The following is a 21575-nucleotide window of genomic DNA, read 5'->3' on the forward strand; positions in this document are numbered from 1 at the left end:
AAAATCGTCTTATAAATCTCGTCATACGAAACTCGTCATATAAAACTCGTCTTATAAATCTCGTCACAGTTTATAAAACAACTCGTCATATAAATCTCGTCATACACAACTCAACAATAATAATATAGTTTTCACACCGCATTATAGTAATTTCGAGTACCACTTTACGAATCTCAAATGGACTTATAGTAATTCTAATACGACTTATAAATCTCGATACACTTTTGGCAGGTTTGGCTTGCCATACCAAAAACGTGTCGTTAGAGTGATATATTAGCTATTATTGATACACTGAGTTCAATTCCTTACAAAGTTTCTTGATTGTTTGAGTAAGTTTTCTTGAACCCCATTGACATAGACGAATAGGGAAAATGCAAAACATGAAAACCACTTAAACATGGGCAAACCACTTAAACACGGGCAAACCACTTAAACATGGGCAAACCTCTGGTTTTGAGGACGTTGCTCTGATGCTGCTTGTATTTTCTGAAAATGTATTTTGGTTTTGCTCAAATAATAATGGTGTATAACATGATACACAGAGCAAAAAGCTCTCTAAAGGGAGAGTTTATTATGTATAAATCTATAACCGTGTGTGTGTGTTCTGATGTGCATTTTGGCTGAAGTACCTGTCAGTCTGTCGCTATTGTTTTGAACAGCTACGTCTTTCAAAAATTTCATATCTTTCACTTTGAATGTCATTAGTTAACGATGGGATCAAAGTTTCAGATTGAAGCTCTCTTTTCTTTCTTGTCTGTCAATGTTTTTGGCTCAGATTAAAATCAATGATTTCTTCTGGTTAAGTGAAAATAGTTCTCGATCTTTTCCCGCTAAAGTGGTTGGATTTGTGCACGTGTTGATTGTACTAATCTTCTTAGTGCAGTGACATCCTCCTGTTATACAAACATATTTCTTATTTTGATTATTGGAAATGTCTTGCCGTCTTCCCCTAAATGATCAGAGATGATGGTTTGTGTGTGTCTGTGTGTCAGTGTATGTGGGGGGGGAGGCCCGATTGTTAAGTGTGTCCATTAATTGTTTGATATATTAGTATTTTGCAGAGAAATTGACTTCCATCTTGTGTATCTAAGACTGAGGGTGGTGGTGCATACTTCTCTTCAACCCTGTCCTAAATCCATCCTTGCGTTTTGACGTATCATTAAATTCTTGATAAATGACTAATGATGTCTCAGCCTGGCAGTTCTATTTCATAATGTGGTCAGTCGTCTAGTTTTGATGTTTCTTATGTTACATTGCTATTCGTTATGGGCTTATGGCAATCGAAAAGCACTTAAAATACATCATTTAACAGCACCTAGTCAAGATAACAGCGTTAAAATAGCAAACTTCTATCTTTCAATGCAACTTTGTGTTATCATTGTGATCACTAGTCTTTATCCCGAGTGGGCAATTGATAAGCTGATTGTTAAGCAAATTTGTTTAAGTCAGTTTTCCATCCAAAATGAATTAAAATTTCACAACATAAAAAGATTGAATGTGGGGCTCAATTTGGACTGCGCGAATGACTTGGTTTATTAAATGTTATCAATTTAAAAAGTATAAAGTCTTATAAATGAAAGAGTTAAGTTGTGAAAGACTGAAAGTTATCAACAAACTAAAAATGTCTAAACATGTTTAAGGCTGGTTTAAATTAAGTCAAACAGGGCGAAGTTGTTTGAAACTTTGTACTATCTTTGATATTATAGTTCATTCTACGGGTAGGACTCTTGTAAATAAAGGTAGAACTTTGAAAATAGAAAATCCCGTTTTCGTTCTATGTCTCCCTATACTCCGGTGTAATGTTTTACACCCAAACTTTCATTTTAAGGATAATGAGAAATATTCCTTTTTGCGCAATAGCGAATTATTGTATTCGAAGACCCATAAACCTTATAACTACTGCACAGAAATTTTTATTTCATATTTTATATTTTAAATGAAACCAAAGTTTAGTGGATTTAGAATATATAGCTCATAATGATAAAGTTGTTAGCTAGTTTGTTTTAAGTAAAAACAGGTGTAAACTGGAGTAAATGCATCAGTAAAATTTAATTATTCAGCAGTTCCGATTTTAATATTAGCTACACTAAAAGCTATGTCAGAAATGAAAGATTTTTAAATATCATTACAAAGTGCGTTTATTATTTCGCGCAAATTTTCTTGTTATTAAGTGATATGTAGAAATGACAGGTGTTCTTTGACAACTTTTCTGAAACTGTTTATGATGTCGAGTTTATGTTTGTGTCGTTTTGTAAAATTGTTTTTGTTATTGGATATTGATAATATATCGTTTTGTTGTACATTGATAATATATTTTTTACCAAAATACTTTTGTCTATAGAACTATACATTAGGATTGATGTGAATTGTGTAAAATTGTTTTTGTTATTGGATATTGATAATATATCGTTTTGTTGTACATTGATAATATATTTTTTACCAAAATACTTTTGTATATTAAACTATACATTAGGATTGATGTGAATTGTGTAAAATTGTTTTTGTTATTGGATATTGATAATATATCGTTTTGTTGTACATTGATAATATATTTTTTACCAAAATACTTTTGTCTATAGAACTATACATTAGGATTGATGAGAATTGTGTAAATATGTGACTTGTAAAAGATTTTTATTAAGACATTTTTATTTCTTTTATTGTTGAAACCCTGTGAAGACGTTTAAAAGCTCAAAGCTTCGTTCTTAAAGTTTAAAGCACAGTTTCTAATGATACAGGGGTATGGAGGATTGTCATAAATTTGTATTAAGTCATTACAGAATTAGATAACTGGAGCTCAACTCTTCACGTCATTGCTACTGTTGCTGGTACTTCTTTCGCAGGAGAGGGTGCAGAGGTGACAGTACTTCTCTTGTGGGAGATGGGTTGGTGGTGGTGCTTGTACTTCTCTTGCGGGAGAAGGGTTGGTGGTGGTGCTTGTACTTCTCTTTCGGGAGAAGGGTTGGTTGTGGTGCTTGTACTTCTCTTGCGGGAGGAAGGGTTGATAGTGGTGTTTGTACTTCTCTTGCGGGAGAGAGGTTGGTGGTGGTGCTTGTACTTCTCCTGCGTTAGAGAGGTTGATGGTGGTGCTTGTACTTCTCCTGCGTTAGAGAGGTTGATGGTGGTGCTTGTACTTCTCCTGCGTTAGAGAGGTTGATGGTGGTGCTTGTACTTCTCCTGCGTTAGAGAGGTTGATGGTGGTGCTTGTACTTCTCCTGCGTTAGAGAGTCGATGGTGGTGCTTGTACTTCTCCTGCGTTAGAGAGGTTGATGGTGGTGTTTGTACTTCTCCTGCGTTAGAGAGGTTGATGGTGGTGCTTGTACTTCTCCTGCGTTAGAGAGGTTGATGGTGGTGCTTGTACTTCTCCTGCGTTAGAGAGGTTGATGGTGGTGTTTGTACTTCTCCTGCGTTAGAGAGGTTGATGGTGGTGCTTGTACTTCTCCTGCGTTAGAGAGGTTGATGGTGGTGCTTGTACTTCTCCTGCGGGAGAGAGGTCAGTGGTGGTACTTGTATTTCTCTTGCTGGAAAGGGGGTTGTATTGGTGGTACCAATACTTCTCTTACGTGAGAGGAGGGTGGTGCTGCTGCTGATATTTCCCTTGCAGGAAAGGGGATGTTGGTGGTGCATGTACTTCTCTCGCGGGAGAGGGAAGTGGTGGTGCATGTACTTCTCTCGCATGAAAGGTGGTGGTGGTGGTACCAGTACTTCTCTTGTGGAGAGGTGGTTGTGATGCATGTACTTCTCTCGCAAGAAAGGTGGTGGTATTGGTACCGGTACTTCTCTTGCGAGAGAGGGTGGGAAGGTAAAACCTCTTAACTCTCTGTATCGTGTGTTTCTTATGTTTTTCTACTATAAATTTAGTATTTTTCAATACAACCATCCGTGTCTAGAGAAATTTTTTCGATAAAATTTATGTACGTAAATGTCAGTGAATAGCATAGAGTAAAACCACATAAAATATTTTAATCCAGGTGTTGCATTATTACGAGGTGGTAGCTATGTTTTTATGTTGCATTCTTTTTTTTGATCTCTCTTTTATGTGTTCATTTTTAAATTAGTACTTACCTTATATAAACTGATTTTCCGATTGGGTCAATTAGATAACAGCGATAAACTCTAATTGTTGAGATTCGGCATTTCTATGGCATCTTTTACTTCACTATACTTTGAACCAATCATAAACCTTGATTTTGTTGTTGCAGTCTATAAATCGACCTGCAGTGTAAACCTTATTTTAAGTCACTCAACTTTAAATGCATTTTTATTTTTTTATATTTATTACAAAAATGGACATTGAGATGATGATGAAATGTAAAAGTATGTTTTATTTTCTATCCTATGTTACAACCTGAGGTTTTTACGATGTGTTCCATTATGAAACTTTGCATTCAAAGTGTTTTCTCTTTGTAAGCGGAAATGCTCGAATGACGTCATCGAAGAAATTCCTATGCTCATTATTGAATATTGACAGCAATAAATAAAGGTCCTGTTGAACGTACGCTGTGCAAGATTACTACAATGCAAACTTTATGATTGCATAACTGATTTTATAACTATAGACCTCTATAAAAACTATAACTAATTTTCAGTGCATGTGTCGTCATACATAGCTAACTGTTCTCCCCGTCAATTGTCATTACGTCAACATATTCATCGCTGCTTTGTGAACTTTTTCTTTTCTCTCTTGCTCTTCGATTTTGAAACCATATTTTTATTTTGTTTTCCGGTAACGTCAGTTCCAAACACAAACTACGAACTTCATCACTTGTCAAGTACTTCATTGTTTCAAACTTGTTTTCCAGGGTCGTCAGCTGTTTGGGAGTGAATGGAACTCTGGGATTGCGACCGGGCTTTCGTTTCTGTTTCGGTCGACGTTTACTTGACTCTGAAACAGGACAAGACACAGCGTCGAGACATGCGTAAGTGACAATAAAAAGAATGGGGGTGAGGGGGGGGGGGTATATGGGTTGTAAGTTTGTCAGCAGGTTGTGTGATTGGATTAAAACACATCCAATATACATGCATAAAATATAATTTAAACCGCCACAAATTGTGGCCATGTATTCATTTTCCTAGCTACTCACAATGTACGCTTTGCTCGCTATTTTCTTTAAGAAAGGATACAAAATGTCAGCGAAAGACAAAAACTGGTTTTATAAACTCAGGAATTCACACTGCATCAAACATTATTTTGAAGAATAAAGATCTTGAAACACAATTCGTAAAACATATTTTGCAATACGGTCAAGTCCGGCAAAATTGTTCGTCTCTAGTTCATTAATATCGTGTATACGGCTCGATATCGTTATTTCTGTTAGTTGGCTTTGCAAACACTTTACAAACAGGCATGTAGCTTCCAACTTTTTTTGTTTTGATATGATACGTATGTTTATCATATCCTTCAATTTTTGTGCGCTCTCAATTACTTCCTTAATCGGAACGAGATTATGCGAGAGAGTTTCTTTCGAAATCAGTTCTCGTGGGAAATTTCAACCTAAAGCTTAACTGGGATTTGTTATCCATAAATATATTCTATCAATCAACATGCTCATGTCTTTTGCCCAAATATTCATTCATCTAGGAATTTTGTCGTTTTACTGTATGCTTTAATGCAATATTTCAAGTGGTTGATTGTCTTGAAGGCTTCCAATTAAACCTCTTTAACATAGCATGTTCCTTTACTCAGTAGCTATACTGTTAAAGGGATTAAATGGTTTTCGTTGAAACGATTTGTGAGGTTGTAGTGAATTGTTTATGGAAGTTTATTCTTGATTTAATTTACAATCAACTTATAGCTACTATATATGTGAAATAATTTTGTGTAATCAAAAGTTAGATTGAGCTTAGCATCTGTTTATGTTGAATTTAAATACCACACATCCCATTTTTAAGCAATTTAGCAGTTTAGAAGTATTAAACAAGTAAAAAAATACCCGAATTTTAAATAAAATTCGAGTGAACTCATATCTATAACCTACATCATCTGTTTTGGCTCGGCGTTTATGCATATGTCGACGATAAGCTGTGCACACTTATGTCAAATTTTAGTGACAATATTTCATTGTGATATATTACTTGGATTGTTTTCCTGAAATTAGTGGGCATGTCAACTTAAAGGTCGTCGAATAAGGGCATCAGGAAACTAAACACGCGCATGCTGTAGAAATGGTTTGTTAGTTTTCCAGTTTGAACGTTAGAAAATGAAGCTTAATAATTATATTTAGAAAACAAGATAGAATTTCCAAGGTTCTTGTTCAGTTTGTGTGAACTTTGTCGAGACATCTATTACACTAAGGATTTGTTTACTCATTCTTGCATAGCAGATAATTTGCGTATAGCTACAAAGTAAGTCAAATGAAACTGAGTTTTTCAAAAATCAAACTGTTGGATTGATGTATAGACAATCGCTTTTTATCGAACGTTTGACTATTCGCCTGAAGATATAAAGTTTTCTCTTGTTAATGCCCAAAAAATACTTTGTGAGTAGAATGATCACACTCAAGTGCTTGCAGACGACTGGATTTTCATGATATTGAGAAATGTTAAAGTGTTTGTTTTTCTGAAAACTTAATCTCGTGTAGAGTTGGTACAACGCTATTCACTAATGCATTAAATTGTCTCATTATTTATAAACACTAAGACAGTATAAACCACCCAAAGCGTTTGAGTAAAGTGCCATAAATCAATCAATCATCGATGAAATTCAGACTTCAAACCATTACTCAGGAAGTGTTCTCTTGATTATCTTGCATTTGCATCATAAGATTGTGTTATAATCTCGACATGTACATAGTACGTTGAGGTTTTAAAAGACTTTCCCGTCTCATCGCTATTGTGGATCTCTTGTAGATGTTTAGAAAGTGACTTGTCGTCGCTATCCATTAGTCTTTTTTATTGCATCCATGTTGTTCATGGTAAATTTAAATTCTTAATCGCATTGTAAAATACAAGATCGTGAGTAAACGCTTTCTGCAAGCTATATTACATAAGTTCGTTGAAGCAACATGATTTTCAACTTGAAATGTTTATAGTGTGAAACATATTTTGACAGCTTTTGTAGCTGTAGAGGCATGCCCGTGCAAACTAAGGTAACATAAACACAAGTCTATTAAGAAAATCATACATCACTTAGAGGACAGTGATTTGGACGTTTACCAAATGTTGAATCTTTAAGCGTCTTCGCTTGTTTTCACACGGAAATAGAAGTGAAAAACATTTTGCTATCGTTCTCATTATCTTTTAAATAAACTTAAAGACTGTCTGTATTTGATATATGGCTTTTGCTACTGTTGCTAATGTTTTTCCCTCGTACTTCCACCCGTCAGTGTTATTTTTTTCTTGTCTTCATTAAATTTGCAGTGTCTCAATCATGTGGCTACAACTTTACAGTGGATTACTCGTTTCTAAAACGAGGCCAAATGCATGCGTTTTTTCCATTTTACGGGTTCTTTTGGGTGTTTACATTTTTGATGTGCGCTTGAAGAATGAACTAATCGACTTGGAATTTGGTTGCCACGTTAATGATTTTAACATGTATCGTATGATATGATTGAGATTTATAAAACCACGTCCATCATCGTAAATTTCAAGAATTTCTTTACGTTCACGCGCGTCACTTGTCGGCCAATTGTTAACGCGCTAATATAATGATAGGAAGACGCTCTTATCTCAATGAGTGCACAATGTCGGAATTAATTGAGCGCTTATCGTGAACTGAAGTTGTTTGTTACATCCTGCGCTATTCAAAATCGATATTCCATGCCCTCATGTGTTATATGTATGAATTTGTGGCTTATGCAAGTCCAGTATTTGATTTTCACGGCATAATGTTAGTGGCACTTAACGAGAAATGTAGGTACAGTTTGTAGATAGATATTAGTTTGTTTCATTTTGTGAAGATTGGTCCGTCTACAGCAATCAAAATATGGCATTGGTTAAAATCCACTCAATCAATCAATTTATTTTCCAAATTATTTTCATAAGAAAGCTTTTGGGTTGATGATATTCAAACTTACTACAATTTCTGCCGACTCCGTCAATTAGTTAATCATGTGAAAATCTTATCTCGCTGATTGCAATTCTGTCGTTCTAATTTTTCTAATTTAAACTTTTCATCTGTTTTGATGAATCTTATTTATATGTGGCAACAGGTTGCATTTTTAAATCAAATTCATAGGTTTTGAACCGTTTTCTAATTTGTCATTTCGACGTCTTTTATTGAAAAATTATTTATGGTCATAATTAAGAACATTAATTGAGAGTGGAAAAAAGTTTTATCTATAAATGCAAAAATATTTTCTCGTCAAGATTTTTCATGTTTGTTCCCTAAATGTAAGATTTTCTTATAGAATCTCTTCTACATGATTTAGTTATAAAAAATCATTTATTTTAATCTAGTTTTAAACGCAGATATATAAATTTTCAATTTAATGCTATAAATCAGTGCTATAAACGAATGTATTGTTCGTCTAGATTATGTATTTAGCGGTTTTTCTTAACCTAAATACATATATTCTGACATAGATCAACTTAATTAAAGTTTGTCGTTTTTGTGTTGTTGGAGAAAAATAATTATCACACCAAACAAGACTTGAAATCTGCCTGAGATCCTGCATTATTTATGTTATTGTTGATTTCACCGTATGTTCGTTTAATATATAGATATATACATATCTAACTTTGGCAGTTTATAAATAAGTTTTGATTTTGTGATAGTGAAACTTTCTGATAAATGACTTTCTTTTCTTTGGTTGAAATAATGTATTTAGTTTAATCTTAATATCGGCGGGCGAAAAGTTCATGACCAAATTTCTATGTAGGTCATCATTAGATCTTTTATTTCAGAGTACAATTTAAAACAAAAAAAAAATCCATAGAGTAAAACGTTTTGCCCATCCTAACTAGGAACAATATCATTTCGAACTCTGTTTCAATAAAACCATCTAGAAGAATATATACTTTAGTCTATGTTAAAGGATAGTTTGCTTTTCTTATCATCATCATCATCATCTCAATGCAGTTAGTGAGAGATGTGTCCTTTAACGTCTGTATATAAAATGCGCTGGCGCATACGAAAGTATGTTAATGACCTTCTTGTCTTCGACATTTCATTGACATTTATTACCGACCTTTATCATGCGTCGCTTATCTCGTTGGTAGTTTACGTCCTGGCGTATTCTCTAGGCGTTGCCGAAATTGATCGGTAGGAAGACGACGCGGCAATTAATTAACAATATTTTGCCGATGGTGATGCATGAGTATTAAAATAGCAACAAGGCTTGTTCCGAATTCACTGACACATTTCGATTTCATTATATCTTTTTGGTTGATATTTGGGTACGAATGTGTACAATGCAGACATCCTCCTCTAGTCATTTATTCACGATGATTTCATTAATATTGAAAAGGAGTATAGTTGACTTCCTCTCTATATAGGGTCAAACACACAACATTTTGAAAAATATTTTGCTAGCACACAGCTTAGTTTCTTTTGGGTATTCTTATTATGAAGTTGTAGGTTGTTCACAATTTTTTACCATTTTTCTTCACTTGTAAATATTCATTGATACATGTATAGCCATTGGTTTTCATGTTTGGCAACGAAACTTTTACTGTGAAGATATAACTGTACGGACGTATGTAGATTGACCGAAATAATCAGACAGTATATTTAAGACGATTAATTCAATGCTCAGATTTAACACATGTATTGAGCAAACAGTAATTTTGCTGTAAAATCCATAAAGTATACATGACAATACATTTGTTTGATTAGTACCAGTATTAAACCGTGTCTATTGCCTGTTTTGCACTTCATGAACAAATTTCATGAACAAGCTTCCTTTTTAAGTTGAAATTTGTTTTTCGACTTCCTCCATTCTGACAGTAAAATGGCGCACGGTTTTCTTGTTGATTGTTCGCCCTAATTGAGTGTTTATACACAAAACACACCTTCCGATTCGTGTAGGAAAATGAAAAGAAATCTGAGATGTGACTATCATAAATATGTTGTCGCCAACTTCCTCTTTTTAATATAGCTACTGCCTAGAAATTTTGTAAACCCATTTGCGATAGGTGAATTTTTTAAAGCAACGCCCAAAACAAGTAGTGTCTTTAACATTTTACCGCTAATATATATTTCCCGACGATAAACATAATCATGATTATTTTATATGATAAGGATAGAACTTTGTGGTACCGACTCGCTTATAGACGTCTTGGCTTAGATACATGTTTTGCGGATTCTTAAATAGTTATGCTTTTGAAGCATATCTTATCTTTTCTATTTAATTGTTCTTTTCTGTTTATCTGGTTTGCATCGAAGTTCCGTGATGCTTGTTTTTTTTGTATTTTTTGTTTCCTGCTCAATGCCTAACTTGCATATATCTCAATAGTAGAATATCTTCGTATTCATTACTAAATTTTTGTTTACAAATACCTATTTTGTCAAGTTTGCACATAAGTCTGTGTTAGACCCTCCTTTTGTCTAGAAATTACTTAATTGACTTTCTGTGCAATATTCTTAGAATGGTGAAGGTTCTTGGTACAAAGTTTAGGCTTTCTTGTATTGCTTGTACATATTGATAATAACTACTTTTGCATAGGAGTCTTCTAAACTTACTTGGTAACTTTGGAGGGTTATATCTCGTATATCCAAGCCAATTGTATTTTGGAACTGGCATTGCACTACTTGCAGGATCGACTATTGTAGACGAGTTCTCCTGTTTTCTTTTTATTCTTTCTCGTTCTGTACGAAAATGTCCATAAAGGATGCGTTCAATCGAGAAACTAAGAAAAGGTTTTCTGCAACCTTCACTTGTTTGCATTTCATCGTGACGAGATGATTCTGCGTCGAGATACACCATGATACGTCGATTGTCTTGATGTGACTGGATCACTTCGTGATGAGCATCAATGGTTTATAGCCGTCTCTCCACGCACGCACACACGAGAGGCTCAAACATATTCGCAGCGGCAGGTCGTTTTTCTCAATCTGACTGTTAATCTGAAAACTTTATTTAGCTTTCATAAGTAGTGTTTACACAGTACAATACATGTCAAGGTATAAATTTCATAATTCTTTACTTATGCGTTGGTTGATTCATGTCAACAATCTCCCTGCTTTTTCCGTTTTGATCCCACGTGCTTGTGTGGAGAAAATGTGGAGTCATCAAATTCCGGAGTATTTGCTATGTACTGCTTGTTATGCCTGATAAACTTGTTTTTCATTAATCAAATTTACTTTACAACAATGAAATCAATTGTAACGCGTCAGGTTGTTTTCGAAGATTTTGATGTCCACACTTTATTTCCCTGCGTTCATACTTCAATCGATTCTTTACGCGGGATGATCTGGTACTGAAGCTTTTTACCCTCAAGATTGACATATGTTGACAACAATATCCAATCTAGCATGATAGTCCAGTAGCGCCTCTCAGATTTCATGCGCTACGGACGAAAAAGATTTGAATGATTCAAAACGGTTACATCTGTTACATCATTTGCGTCTGCGTCACAGATGATCATATTAGGACAGGTGAATTATGTTAGTCGTTTTTAGTCAAAAGACAAATTGTACGCAACGTGGGAAGTACATAAAATTTGAGTGTGTGTGAAGTATGAAGGGCAAACAAGCGGACTGCGTCTATTATTCCTATGTTTAAACACTCGCATTAAGTTGTCAAATGGAAAACCTTGTTGGGGAAAAATGCTATCAATGTTAGCATGCAGCTCGCTTGCTTTTTTATCGCACATTTCATCTTATAAATCAATGGGTAATTTTCGTATTAAGCCATTGCCTGAAAGAGACTGGCAGGAGCCGTGCTATAGTTGATGAATAGAGAAAGTGCTTATCTATGCTATGCCACTAAGCTCGAAATTATGTCATTGTGCCATGGATGATAGCTTGATTATCATGCTTAATCCCCATCTAATCCACAAGTATAGCTTCATAAAGATTCACAGACAGAATGGCGCGTTTCCTATTTGGCAAATTTACGAAGATTTTAATGACTTTTGCGTCAGATATTTCGTTTGAAACTGAATACTTTGCATATTGCATGAATGGAAACAAATAATTTTGATTACTAGTTCTGATGAGCTGAGAGTTGATGGATAGTGACTCTCTTTAAACATGAAGATTCACATAAAACCTTCTTGTGCTTGTATGTCTTTTAATTTTCATGATCTTGTTCTTCTCTATCTGGTTTATTGAAAAATATGGAAAATCCTAAAAACTTTCTTTGAGTTCTTACGGAACTTTTTTACGTGTTATAGAGCAATGGTTAATCCAAATGTTGAAATCATCATGTATAGTCATAATCATTGCCTTAGAACAACTCGAAACATTGAGAAAATATCTTAGGGAATTACCATTGTTCTACTATCTTCAGAGTTGTTTTTATCTGGTGTTACAGTTTATACCAGCAACCTTTGTTTGTTGTTGACTTGTTGTATTATTTAAATTACACGTATACATGTGAATAGTACGATATGAATGTTTTTTTTTTATAGAGATAACTAACCACTCTCCTTATTGGAGGGTAAAATGTTGGGAGCAATGTTTTGTTATGTGACGTAGGCAGTTGACATTGAAAATATTAAAACTTCTGAAAGTAAAATAGTAATAGGAAGCAAAAGTTCGGTTTCTATTCTCATGAAGAGTTTTGAATGAACTGATCTCTGAGCTTTTAAATGTCAACGGATAAATGAGGTTTTTTGTGTGGGTATTTTAGAATATTAAGGTGTGGATGTCGTTGCCTGTGGTTGGTGTTCACGATCTAAAGGGGTATTTGTTAATGTCTTATGACGTGATATGTTCACGTGACTAGATCACGTTACCAGTATACTTCTCGTCGTTATTTCAGAAACAAATACGATAAGTTGTCTGCTAGACATATTGCCAATTTGATAAAACCCATAACAATACGTATAAGGTAAAATGTGCATATTCATTTCATCTAATTATTCTCAATTCAATTACAAATAATGCGATGTAAAATGCATGCTCACATATCTATGCTTCGTAGCTATACATGCTCACATATATATGTAGCTTTAAACTATATCTATGCTTCGTATCTATATTTTATCTGTAGTGCAAAAGTGTCTGTATATCAAAGAAATATTGCAATTTAAACATTCCCAAAACTGTTCCTGTAGTATTCTTTCCAAATCTTGCTCAGTTGTTTTTCACCTCTTCTGATTGCTATTCGCTTTATTATGTTTTTAAGACGAAATGAGGATTTCTATTTTACTATGTTGCTGTATTACAGTTATTGTTAGGTTATTGTATAGTTATCATAAACTTTATATTTTGCCCTCTTCTCCCTTTCGTTTGCTTTTGTCTGATGTGTGTCGTCGCTTTTTGATTAATTTTAGTGATTTGTAGTTCTAGTAGGGTATAGTAGGAGTAGATGAGGATTTAGTAGAAGTAGATGAGGGATTTGTAGAAGCTGATGAGGGTTTATTCGTAATAGAGTAAGGCATTGTAGTAGTAGAGTTGGGATTAGTAGTAGTACATTACATGATTGACGTTTTAGATGTTAAAGTGTGTATGGAACCTTAAGAAAAATATATAAAAAATTGCAAGGTATTATATTTCAGAAGGTGAAAATAGTGATCTTTGGGCTTGCTCGTTTATTTCGTCGTAGTTTGTTTTGAAATTCTGTTCTTCGTTCAAGCCATTGTCGCTCAATCGTTGTTTTCTTTCATTTTCCATTTCTTCAATGGCTTCTTCCTCTCTCAGCTTGGATGGCTTTAAATTTTCAAGTTTTCTGCTCCACGAATCGTAGAACCGTTGAACCTCTCTACGCATCACGTGCTCGATGTCTTCGCTCTGTTGAGTGACAAGATCTTCGTATGACGTGTGCTGGTCATAAACTTGCTCCACTTCTGAAAAAAAAAACATAGCTAAGCGTGTTTATTTTGTTTGCATTGTACACAGTTGAATTCTGTTTATTAGTCCAATGGACATTTATCGAAACAAAGTGCACATTAGTTTTGGCTTTCACCCGTATTTTTGCTCTTGGGTTGTCGTGGTTTCCAGTAAAAGTATTCCCAAACCAAACCGAATAAAGTAAGACTGCCAACCATGCCCAATGAATAGAATATAGCACTTTGAAATATTGGTGATTTGTGATCGAAGAGATTCTTTGTTTTTTGAACTGCAACGCTTTTTCCAGATTCCTTGAAAGATAGATAGGTATATAGTTCAACTGTTTGATTAAAATCATTTACCAGCCAAACGGACGAATTACATGATATATATGTAAGTTAGATATGGAATTAATGTTATATTAAGAATAAAGGAGAAAAATAGGACATGTTGAGATTTTACGTACTTTAAGAATTTATAGATTGAGCAAACTAGATAAGATAAACGAATCTTTAAATCTATTAGTGCGATATTTTGGAAAGTCAAAATGGTGACCACTTTGTATAGAAATGAAGTTTAAATTATCAGGCATTCATTCAGCCCCAGGTGTAGTTGTTGCTCTACTGTATGATTATCTATAAATATAGAAATCTAAAATATATCATACTTCCATTGTCTTTGCATCATTTTGTATGATTTTTGTAATTTCTGTTTCCATACTGTTCAATGTCTTTCGGGTGCATTTCTCGAACTTATCATTTTTTGCATAATCTGTTATCACAAAACCGTACGCGAACTGATGATCGAACACTTTTCCCACGCGCAACAATGGGTCGGCCAGCGGTGTCTCCAAGTTGTCGGTGTTTTTAGCCCAGTACCCCGCAACATAACTGTCTAATAGTCCACCAAGTGTGTCGTCCTTTTTTTCGATGATTGCCTTTTTCATTTGTGCGACTGTATTTTGAGCTGTGAGAAACATGGAATTTTCATGTACTTTAACTCCTGTTAGCATAGTCAGATCGAACTATTTCCCGGGGGGTGGGTTACAACATTCAACTCTTAGATATCATCAGTATCTTAGTTAGATTAGATTTTTTCTAATGCTGATTCATTTTTAAGACTCTTTATTTTGCTATGTTCTGGTCAGGTTACACCATTGCACAGGAGAGTGCTTGTAACAAATGGTATGTAAAGAATGCTTATGACAATTTTTATCCAGTACTTGATAGTATATTTTTGTCCAGTACTTGATAGTATATTTTTGTCCAGTACTTGATAGTACATTTTTGTCCAGTACTTGAGAGTATATTTTTGTCCAATACTTCATAGTATATTTTTCTCAAGTTCTTTATAGAATATTTTTGTTTAGTACTTTATCACGTGTATAGGTACTTTTGAAGAGCAAGTACCTGTAACTTTTGCGTTGTTTCGAATTCCAAATCTCTGCTCTTCTGTTTCTTTTAATGCCACAACCTAATTGAGAAATTTCGAAATAAGGCAGCTGAAAAAGTATGATTGATACATTTGTGCACCCCTTCCTATCCGACTTACGTTCGATCCATATAGTTTAATATCGTTGCTAAGACTTATAGCTGTCAGCGATGTTGTTACTGTAGCAGTGAAGATCGAGATGATTACCAAACCAATCATGATCCACACGAACGAGAAAGCTCGAGCAAAAAACGAACGGGGTGAACGATCACCATATCTGAAACACAGAACAATATCACCGAGCTTTAGTTGTTTTTGTTGTTTAGTTGCCTTAGCACTAGTCATCGACTCTCGAGCAATTTTTTCTTTGATTATCTGCAGTTTGATTATAAGGCTGTTAGTTGGGACAGTTCACCTTTCGATAACCCATTTGATCTTCTTCACATACGAAGCTTTGTTGAGAGTAATGAAATCTTTAATCCGATCAACTAAGGATTTACGATTTACTTTTTTTTAAGTCTTTTCTTATCGCTTGCATCAATTTTGAAATGCTACTGCAAGACTTTGACCAACTATGAATACTCACCCTACAGTGGTCATAGAGACAAAAGCCCACCAAAATCCCTCCCAGGCTCCTTGAAAGAATGTCGGAGGAAACTCCTCGGGATTCCAATATGTATCCTACAAAGAAGCAGTGTTTTTTTAAATGTTTCTTTAAAAGAAAAAATATACCCTTACTGTTATCATAGCACTAAAAATGGTCAATTAAATTGGACGTATGTGCGTGCCAAGTAAAAACATTCTATGCTTCTATCAAAACAACTAAATCAATGTTGTCAAGGATAACCACCATTGCTAATTCAAATTATTTATCTCCAATGCATAAGATGGTATTTTTGGCTTACCAATGCCCATATTATGATACCAGAAAGTGATGCCATTAACAAAGTTAGCACGAGCACTGGCCATCCTTGAAACACGGCATCCATGACAGCCTTAGCAGCGTTGGATGGATCCTCATTGGTCATTATAAAGACCACTCCTGGTGCTTCCACCACTGGTATATAGGGGTAGTTTTGATATGTAGTGTCTTTCATGTCACCATAAACAGGGAAGCTTATCACCGTACCGTTGACGCCAATATTGTTCTTTAAAACCTGGGAGTCGTTGAGCGAATTTTCATTGTATGTTATATTTTTGTAACCTTTGCAGCATTGCTTTACGATAGCGTCCAGCACTGTTGGAAATATTCCACGAATGCCGCCATGTTTGTCGCGGTAAATATATGGAGGGATACTCCACCATTGGGCTTTTAACAGTTGGTGTGGACAAGAGGCAGGTTTTTGTGCTAAATAAAGATCGTATAAAACGGTCAGTTATGTCACGAAAATATTCTTTTGTTTAGCGTTTTTTTTTAATGCTCTGTTATCGCTTGTATGGTACACATCTGAGGCATTGCGTCAGAAATGCTAGAGAAGAACATAGTTGTTTAGAGAAGAACATAGTTGAGAAAAGGCCCTACTTCATTCGCAAACCGAGGAAGTTAAAACAAGCAGTTAGCGAGAGGTTTGTGAGCAATAAACTTGGTAGATGAAAAGGAATTTCATGATAGTCAAAGATGGCGGATGTATTCCGTTTTCGATTTTTTTCTTTGAAATGGTATTGAAAATTTTTTTGACGATGTAGTCACCTGTCGCTAAGCGTTTTGCACTTTTTGTAAAACGTCTTAAGTACAGTTAATAAGCTTCAAGCGACTTTCTATTTACGTGTGTTCAACCACTTTCAACTGCAGATTGAAAATAGGCGCAAAAAGATGGTTTGTTATCCAGTGGGTACTATCCATTTCATTATTTCCTGCATTGTCCTGAAAACGTTTTTTGCAAACGGTTGAATTTGTCTCTTAGCGACAGCCGAGATGATATACACATTTATGTGTAGCTAACAAACACTTAGATTGATGATTTAATGATTTGGCAAAAATATATTTAAACGCCCAAATGATGATAGCTAATATCATTACTGAGGCAAATATAGTATAGTTATAGACCTTTAATTTTTTAAGAAGGGGTGGTTTGTTCATAAAGCATGCGAATCCTAACTTAGCAACGGGTCTGCACTAATTTACACGCTCTGTATATAATAAGGCAAAGTTTTCTTGATCATTATGCTTAACATTTTTACAATTGTATACATAGAGTGGTTGAATATCACAATTATTTACTTCCTTACGTTTTATTCAACTATATGGGTGAAAACACAGAATTTTTTCTCGATAGAAGAAATATTAAAGAGGCTATGTTTGTTAAGATTCTCCGGTCAAGTTTTTGAAATAACTTAATATTTCATAATTTCGTGAGAGCACAATAGTCATAAAACATTTAAAATAGACGACAAATTTCTTTAAAGCAAACATGTTTCGGCATACTTTATGCCATCTTCATTGCGAAGTGAATCAATGTAGGAAGTTTACATGATAATATGTTATAGTATTATATGGCATAAAGTATGCCGAAACATGTTTGCTTTAAAGAAATTTGTCGTCCATTTTAAATGTTAAATAACTTAATATTTCCTCAAATATTCAATGAAAGACTTTCGTTATACAGGCTAACACAGTGTACATGCACTGTGAAACTACATGAGTCTGGTTTAATCATATAATCTGTTCTATAAAACTTTGCTTACCCGTTTTGTTGGACGACGTAACATTCGATATGTACGAAAAGAGAAGAACGACTGTTAATTTGATATTCATGAATGTTCTCTATACACTTGCTTGCCCACTTCTTCCTTTGAACGTTTCTGACCTCTCCAGCAGTTTTATGTTAAATTAACTTTGGAAATTGCGAGAAAACCACAGTTCCTTCGTTCTCGCCGTGTTTCGTTGTTATCAACACACTGGCAATTTGGAACTTGTTAAATATTTATGACTGATATTTTCATATTTGTTCCAATGTTGTTAATGCCATAATTTACAACGTCAGTATCCACAAAACAAAAAAATGACTATGCTCAACATACATAAGCATGCTAAAATTCCTTCCCAAGCTCAATTTGATTGGAAATATAGTATTCTATGAACATATAAGATCATCTGATGTGTAAAATCCAAAGGCGTTTTGGTAAAGACATCTGTTTTCTTTTCTTGGTTGTCTTGGAAACTAACGCTAGTTTAGTGTCATGCAGACAGCAGAGAGTATTTACAAACTTGAGTGCATATAGTCAAGTCAGTCGTGTGTAATGTTATGTATATATATATATATATTGTAAAAAGACATTAAAATTATTCTCCAAGGGAAATGTCGTGAATGTATATTTGCGAAACAGCATTTGATAATGTGTCAGTATTTAGACAAGATAATAAGTTAATTGGAGTTGTGCTAATAGTTTTTTATATAAAGGGGGCAGGTGGAATCAATGATTTGCATACACCATTATTACCAATGTTCATTTGTAGAGGAATTATGTATAATATTAATTCGTACATGTCACGTTTTGCTACGTTCGATGATATAGGATGCGCATATTTGATGATTTTTACCATAATCTAGTTTTCAAGTTTTACCAGCCATTATTAGCACTGTTTTCATTTTATGAGGATGAGGCTGGGCATGATGATATCAAGAATTATACAGACCGAGGTCAATGAGGCGGATAACATTGACCGTCATTGTATTGTAATTTTCATTTTGTGGCAAAGTATTTGCAGAAGGTCTTGGACAACTGGATGATGTTAAACAACAACTTATAACACCTTAACATTTCATTTCTTTAGTGCAAACATCTTAATACAAGCAACTTAAAAAAATATCTCAATTATATTTTCATGGTCGGGGGTATAAGCATTCTATGATTCTTATTCAAAGATATGAAAAATAATGTAGTGCATGGTTGAAATTTTTCCTTCCTGCCGTTTGAAACTAGTAGAATACAGCAGTAAATTTTTACTGCAGCAACTGTTTTTGGATGAATAATTTTGCAGGAAATTAGAACTTTTATGTTAGAACCCGGTGTTGAATCTTACTAACTGAAATTTTCCTGTTACCAGTATTTTGACGTTGCGTTTAACGTTTTATTAAGAACGCTGTTAAATTCGTTAATAATCGGTTGACGTACGTACAACAGGGCTTGCGGCAGAGTCAGAAATATGTTATTTTTGCTGCTTATCTATATTATTTCGTGACAAGTATTGCAATTCTATCCTGTGCCTGTTCTGAAAAGGATGTGCGGGGAGTATCAGATCAGACTTGGATAATGGGGATGTCGACATCAGATCTTTTGCAATGAATCACCAAATCAAAATCGTGATCTTTGATATTCCGGTCTCAAAAAACCCCTATTATGTAAACCCTTCGCCCACTTTACAAAACAACCCTGGAATCCCAATGGAAAAGTCAGAAATGAGCCTTGCAAACACTTCATGACACGGATATGGAGCCCTAACATTAGTTTTTATCTGATTAATGCTATTGTCATGTTTGTGAAGTAATATTAAATGGCTTCATATTGATATTTTCAATGTGTCTCAAATATAGCTATTGTGAACTGTGTTATAGTTTTATTTATATGTTTCATTAAGTTGTATTTCTCAAAATTTACACAACTAGGATAACTTCTTTTTAAAAGTTTTTTATGATTTCAAATGTCCCGTACAAAGGATCTTCTTTTTCTGTTCAAATGACTTTCTGAAAGCCCTGGTTTTACAACTTGAATATCAGAACGTCCTGGCCTAATAACTTTTCTTCGAATTTTAAAATACTGCACTCGTTTCTTCCCACCGGTTAATTTTGTGTGGTCGCCATCATCATTTTCTTCCAAATTTTCATCGTTCAACTTTCCTGGTCTGTTAGTTCCACCATGTTGGAAAAGCTCGTCGTCATTCGCACAATTTCTTCCAAAATCATCCCAATCATTGAAGAGATCGTTTGTCATGTCATTGGTGTAGTCATTTTTGCGACATTCCACCTCGAGGAGACCTAGAAAAAAATCAATGAACAGTGCTTAAGTGAAGGCTATACTTATTTTTCTTGGTGTTTCAGCTAGCTTTGCTTGTTTGATTTCTTTGGAGAAAATTTCGTGACAAGTAACTTAAAATGAAATTTATTTCCTTCGAACGTACATGCTGTCAAGAAAACTAGAAATAATCCTTTAGCTGTCCACTTCATTATCTTCTTGTTTTAGTTCAATTTCTTCTCTTCAACAGGTAATACCTTATGATTATGTCACTCTGAGCTTACTCTTCTTGCTTTTATAGATCGACAACAAGGAAAATCTTAATGGAGACGCTGGATGCGAAGGTTTTCAGGAAATTATCATGATTGCTATATCAGCCGAAATCATTTTTCTAATTTACTTCTCTGGCGCCACTTTAAATGTTAACGGGACAGGATAAACGTGAGTACATTATGCAGTGAAAATTACTATTATCTGGTTAATACAGTTTGCTTAATTGGGCACATTTCCCCCTAAAAAATCAGAAAAATTTCTGATTCTCTGATGATGAAAGTCGAAAAATGGTGCCATCAAAACTGCTGTTGTGATGAGAATAACTCGTCCACTGGCAGTTAATAAGAGATTTGATTGGTCTCTAACGTCTGTTGGCTTAGTTGCTTAACAGATAGAGCGGCTGATTAGTATCTCTAAGATGTCTATGTCTGATAGAAAAGATGTCTATGTCATCTTTTTAAGTCATTTTAAAAATGTCTCAGTCGGTGGCACGCCGTGTTGGCTAAATTTCTCCAATACCAGTAAGGTGTTAGGGAAAGAAAATTCTAACCAACAAGCTGACCAAAATAACCATTACTGTAGAAAACACATACAATATGAGTTCCCTTTCTATTTTATGTATTTTGATAAGTGAGATTCTCTGAGGTGTTTTGCGTACAAGTCAAACAATACGTAATAATGATAATAATAATCATACAACAAACACTTGGTTGCGGTAAGAAACTGCTTTGAGTAGTATTTGCCACGGTAAATGACAACTACAACCTCGCTATCATACAACAAACACTTGATTGTGGTAAGAAACTGCTTTGAGTAGTATTTGCCACGGTAAATGACAACTACAACCTCGCTATCATACAACAAACACTTGGTTGCGGTAAGAAACTGCTTTGAGTAGTATTTGCCACGGTAAATGACAACTATAACCTCGCTATCATACAACAAACACTTGGTTGCGGTAAGAAACTGCTTTGAGTAGTATTTGCCACGGTAAATGACAACTACAAGCTCGCTATCATACAACAAACACTTGGTTGCGGTA

General features: G+C 34.6%; 2 protein-coding genes and 2 long non-coding RNA genes across 4 annotated transcripts in view; 1 reads left to right on the forward strand and 3 right to left on the reverse strand.

Annotated features, from left to right (window-relative positions):
* Positions 1-21575, forward strand: part of LOC124453502 — an 86317-nt gene that overhangs the window by 10531 nt on the left and 54211 nt on the right. The window lies entirely within an intron of this gene.
* Positions 4300-11098, reverse strand: LOC124453081 (homeobox protein engrailed-2-like). The gene is made up of 2 exons (XM_047003842.1): positions 10622-11098; positions 4300-4885 (listed from the first exon to the last, which is right to left on the reverse strand). Exons 1-2 carry the CDS (start codon positions 10863-10865, stop codon positions 4611-4613), a joined length of 519 nt encoding a protein of 172 aa, XP_046859798.1. The 5' UTR covers positions 10866-11098; the 3' UTR covers positions 4300-4610.
* LOC124453054 lies at positions 12932-18381 on the reverse strand. The gene is made up of 8 exons (XM_047003752.1): positions 17993-18381; positions 16213-16655; positions 15894-15988; positions 15428-15584; positions 15286-15349; positions 14544-14842; positions 14013-14187; positions 12932-13893 (listed from the first exon to the last, which is right to left on the reverse strand). The coding sequence occupies exons 1-8, from the start codon at positions 18060-18062 to the stop codon at positions 13595-13597; spliced, it is 1602 nt and encodes a 533-aa protein (XP_046859708.1). The 5' UTR covers positions 18063-18381; the 3' UTR covers positions 12932-13594.
* LOC124453510 lies at positions 19849-20579 on the reverse strand. The gene is made up of 2 exons (XR_006951100.1): positions 20427-20579; positions 19849-20283 (listed from the first exon to the last, which is right to left on the reverse strand). It is a non-coding gene; the product is annotated as an uncharacterized LOC124453510 (long non-coding RNA).

The sequence above is a fragment of the Xenia sp. Carnegie-2017 genome, unplaced genomic scaffold, assembly GCF_021976095.1.
Source record: "Xenia sp. Carnegie-2017 unplaced genomic scaffold, XeniaSp_v1 HiC_scaffold_25, whole genome shotgun sequence".
Classification (NCBI taxonomy): Eukaryota; Metazoa; Cnidaria; class Anthozoa; order Malacalcyonacea; family Xeniidae; genus Xenia; species Xenia sp. Carnegie-2017.

Bases quoted from the DNA above. Each gene is read 5' to 3' on its own strand.
- LOC124453081 (XM_047003842.1), bottom strand. From the start codon at position 10,865: ATGGTGTATCTCGACGCAGAATCATCTCGTCACGATGAAATGCAAACA. The intron at 4,886-10,621 runs GTAAGTTTAGAA...GTCCTGTTTCAG, and splicing joins TAACCCTCCAAAGTTACCAA to AGTCAAGTAAACGTCGACCG.
- LOC124453054 (XM_047003752.1), bottom strand. From the start codon at position 18,062: ATGAATATCAAATTAACAGTCGTTCTTCTCTTTTCGTACATATCGAAT. The intron at 16,656-17,992 runs GTAAGCAAAGTT...ATCTTTATTTAG, and splicing joins TACGTCGTCCAACAAAACGG to CACAAAAACCTGCCTCTTGT. The intron at 13,894-14,012 runs GTGAAAGCCAAA...TTTTTTTTTCAG, and splicing joins ACCCAAGAGCAAAAATACGG to AAGTGGAGCAAGTTTATGAC.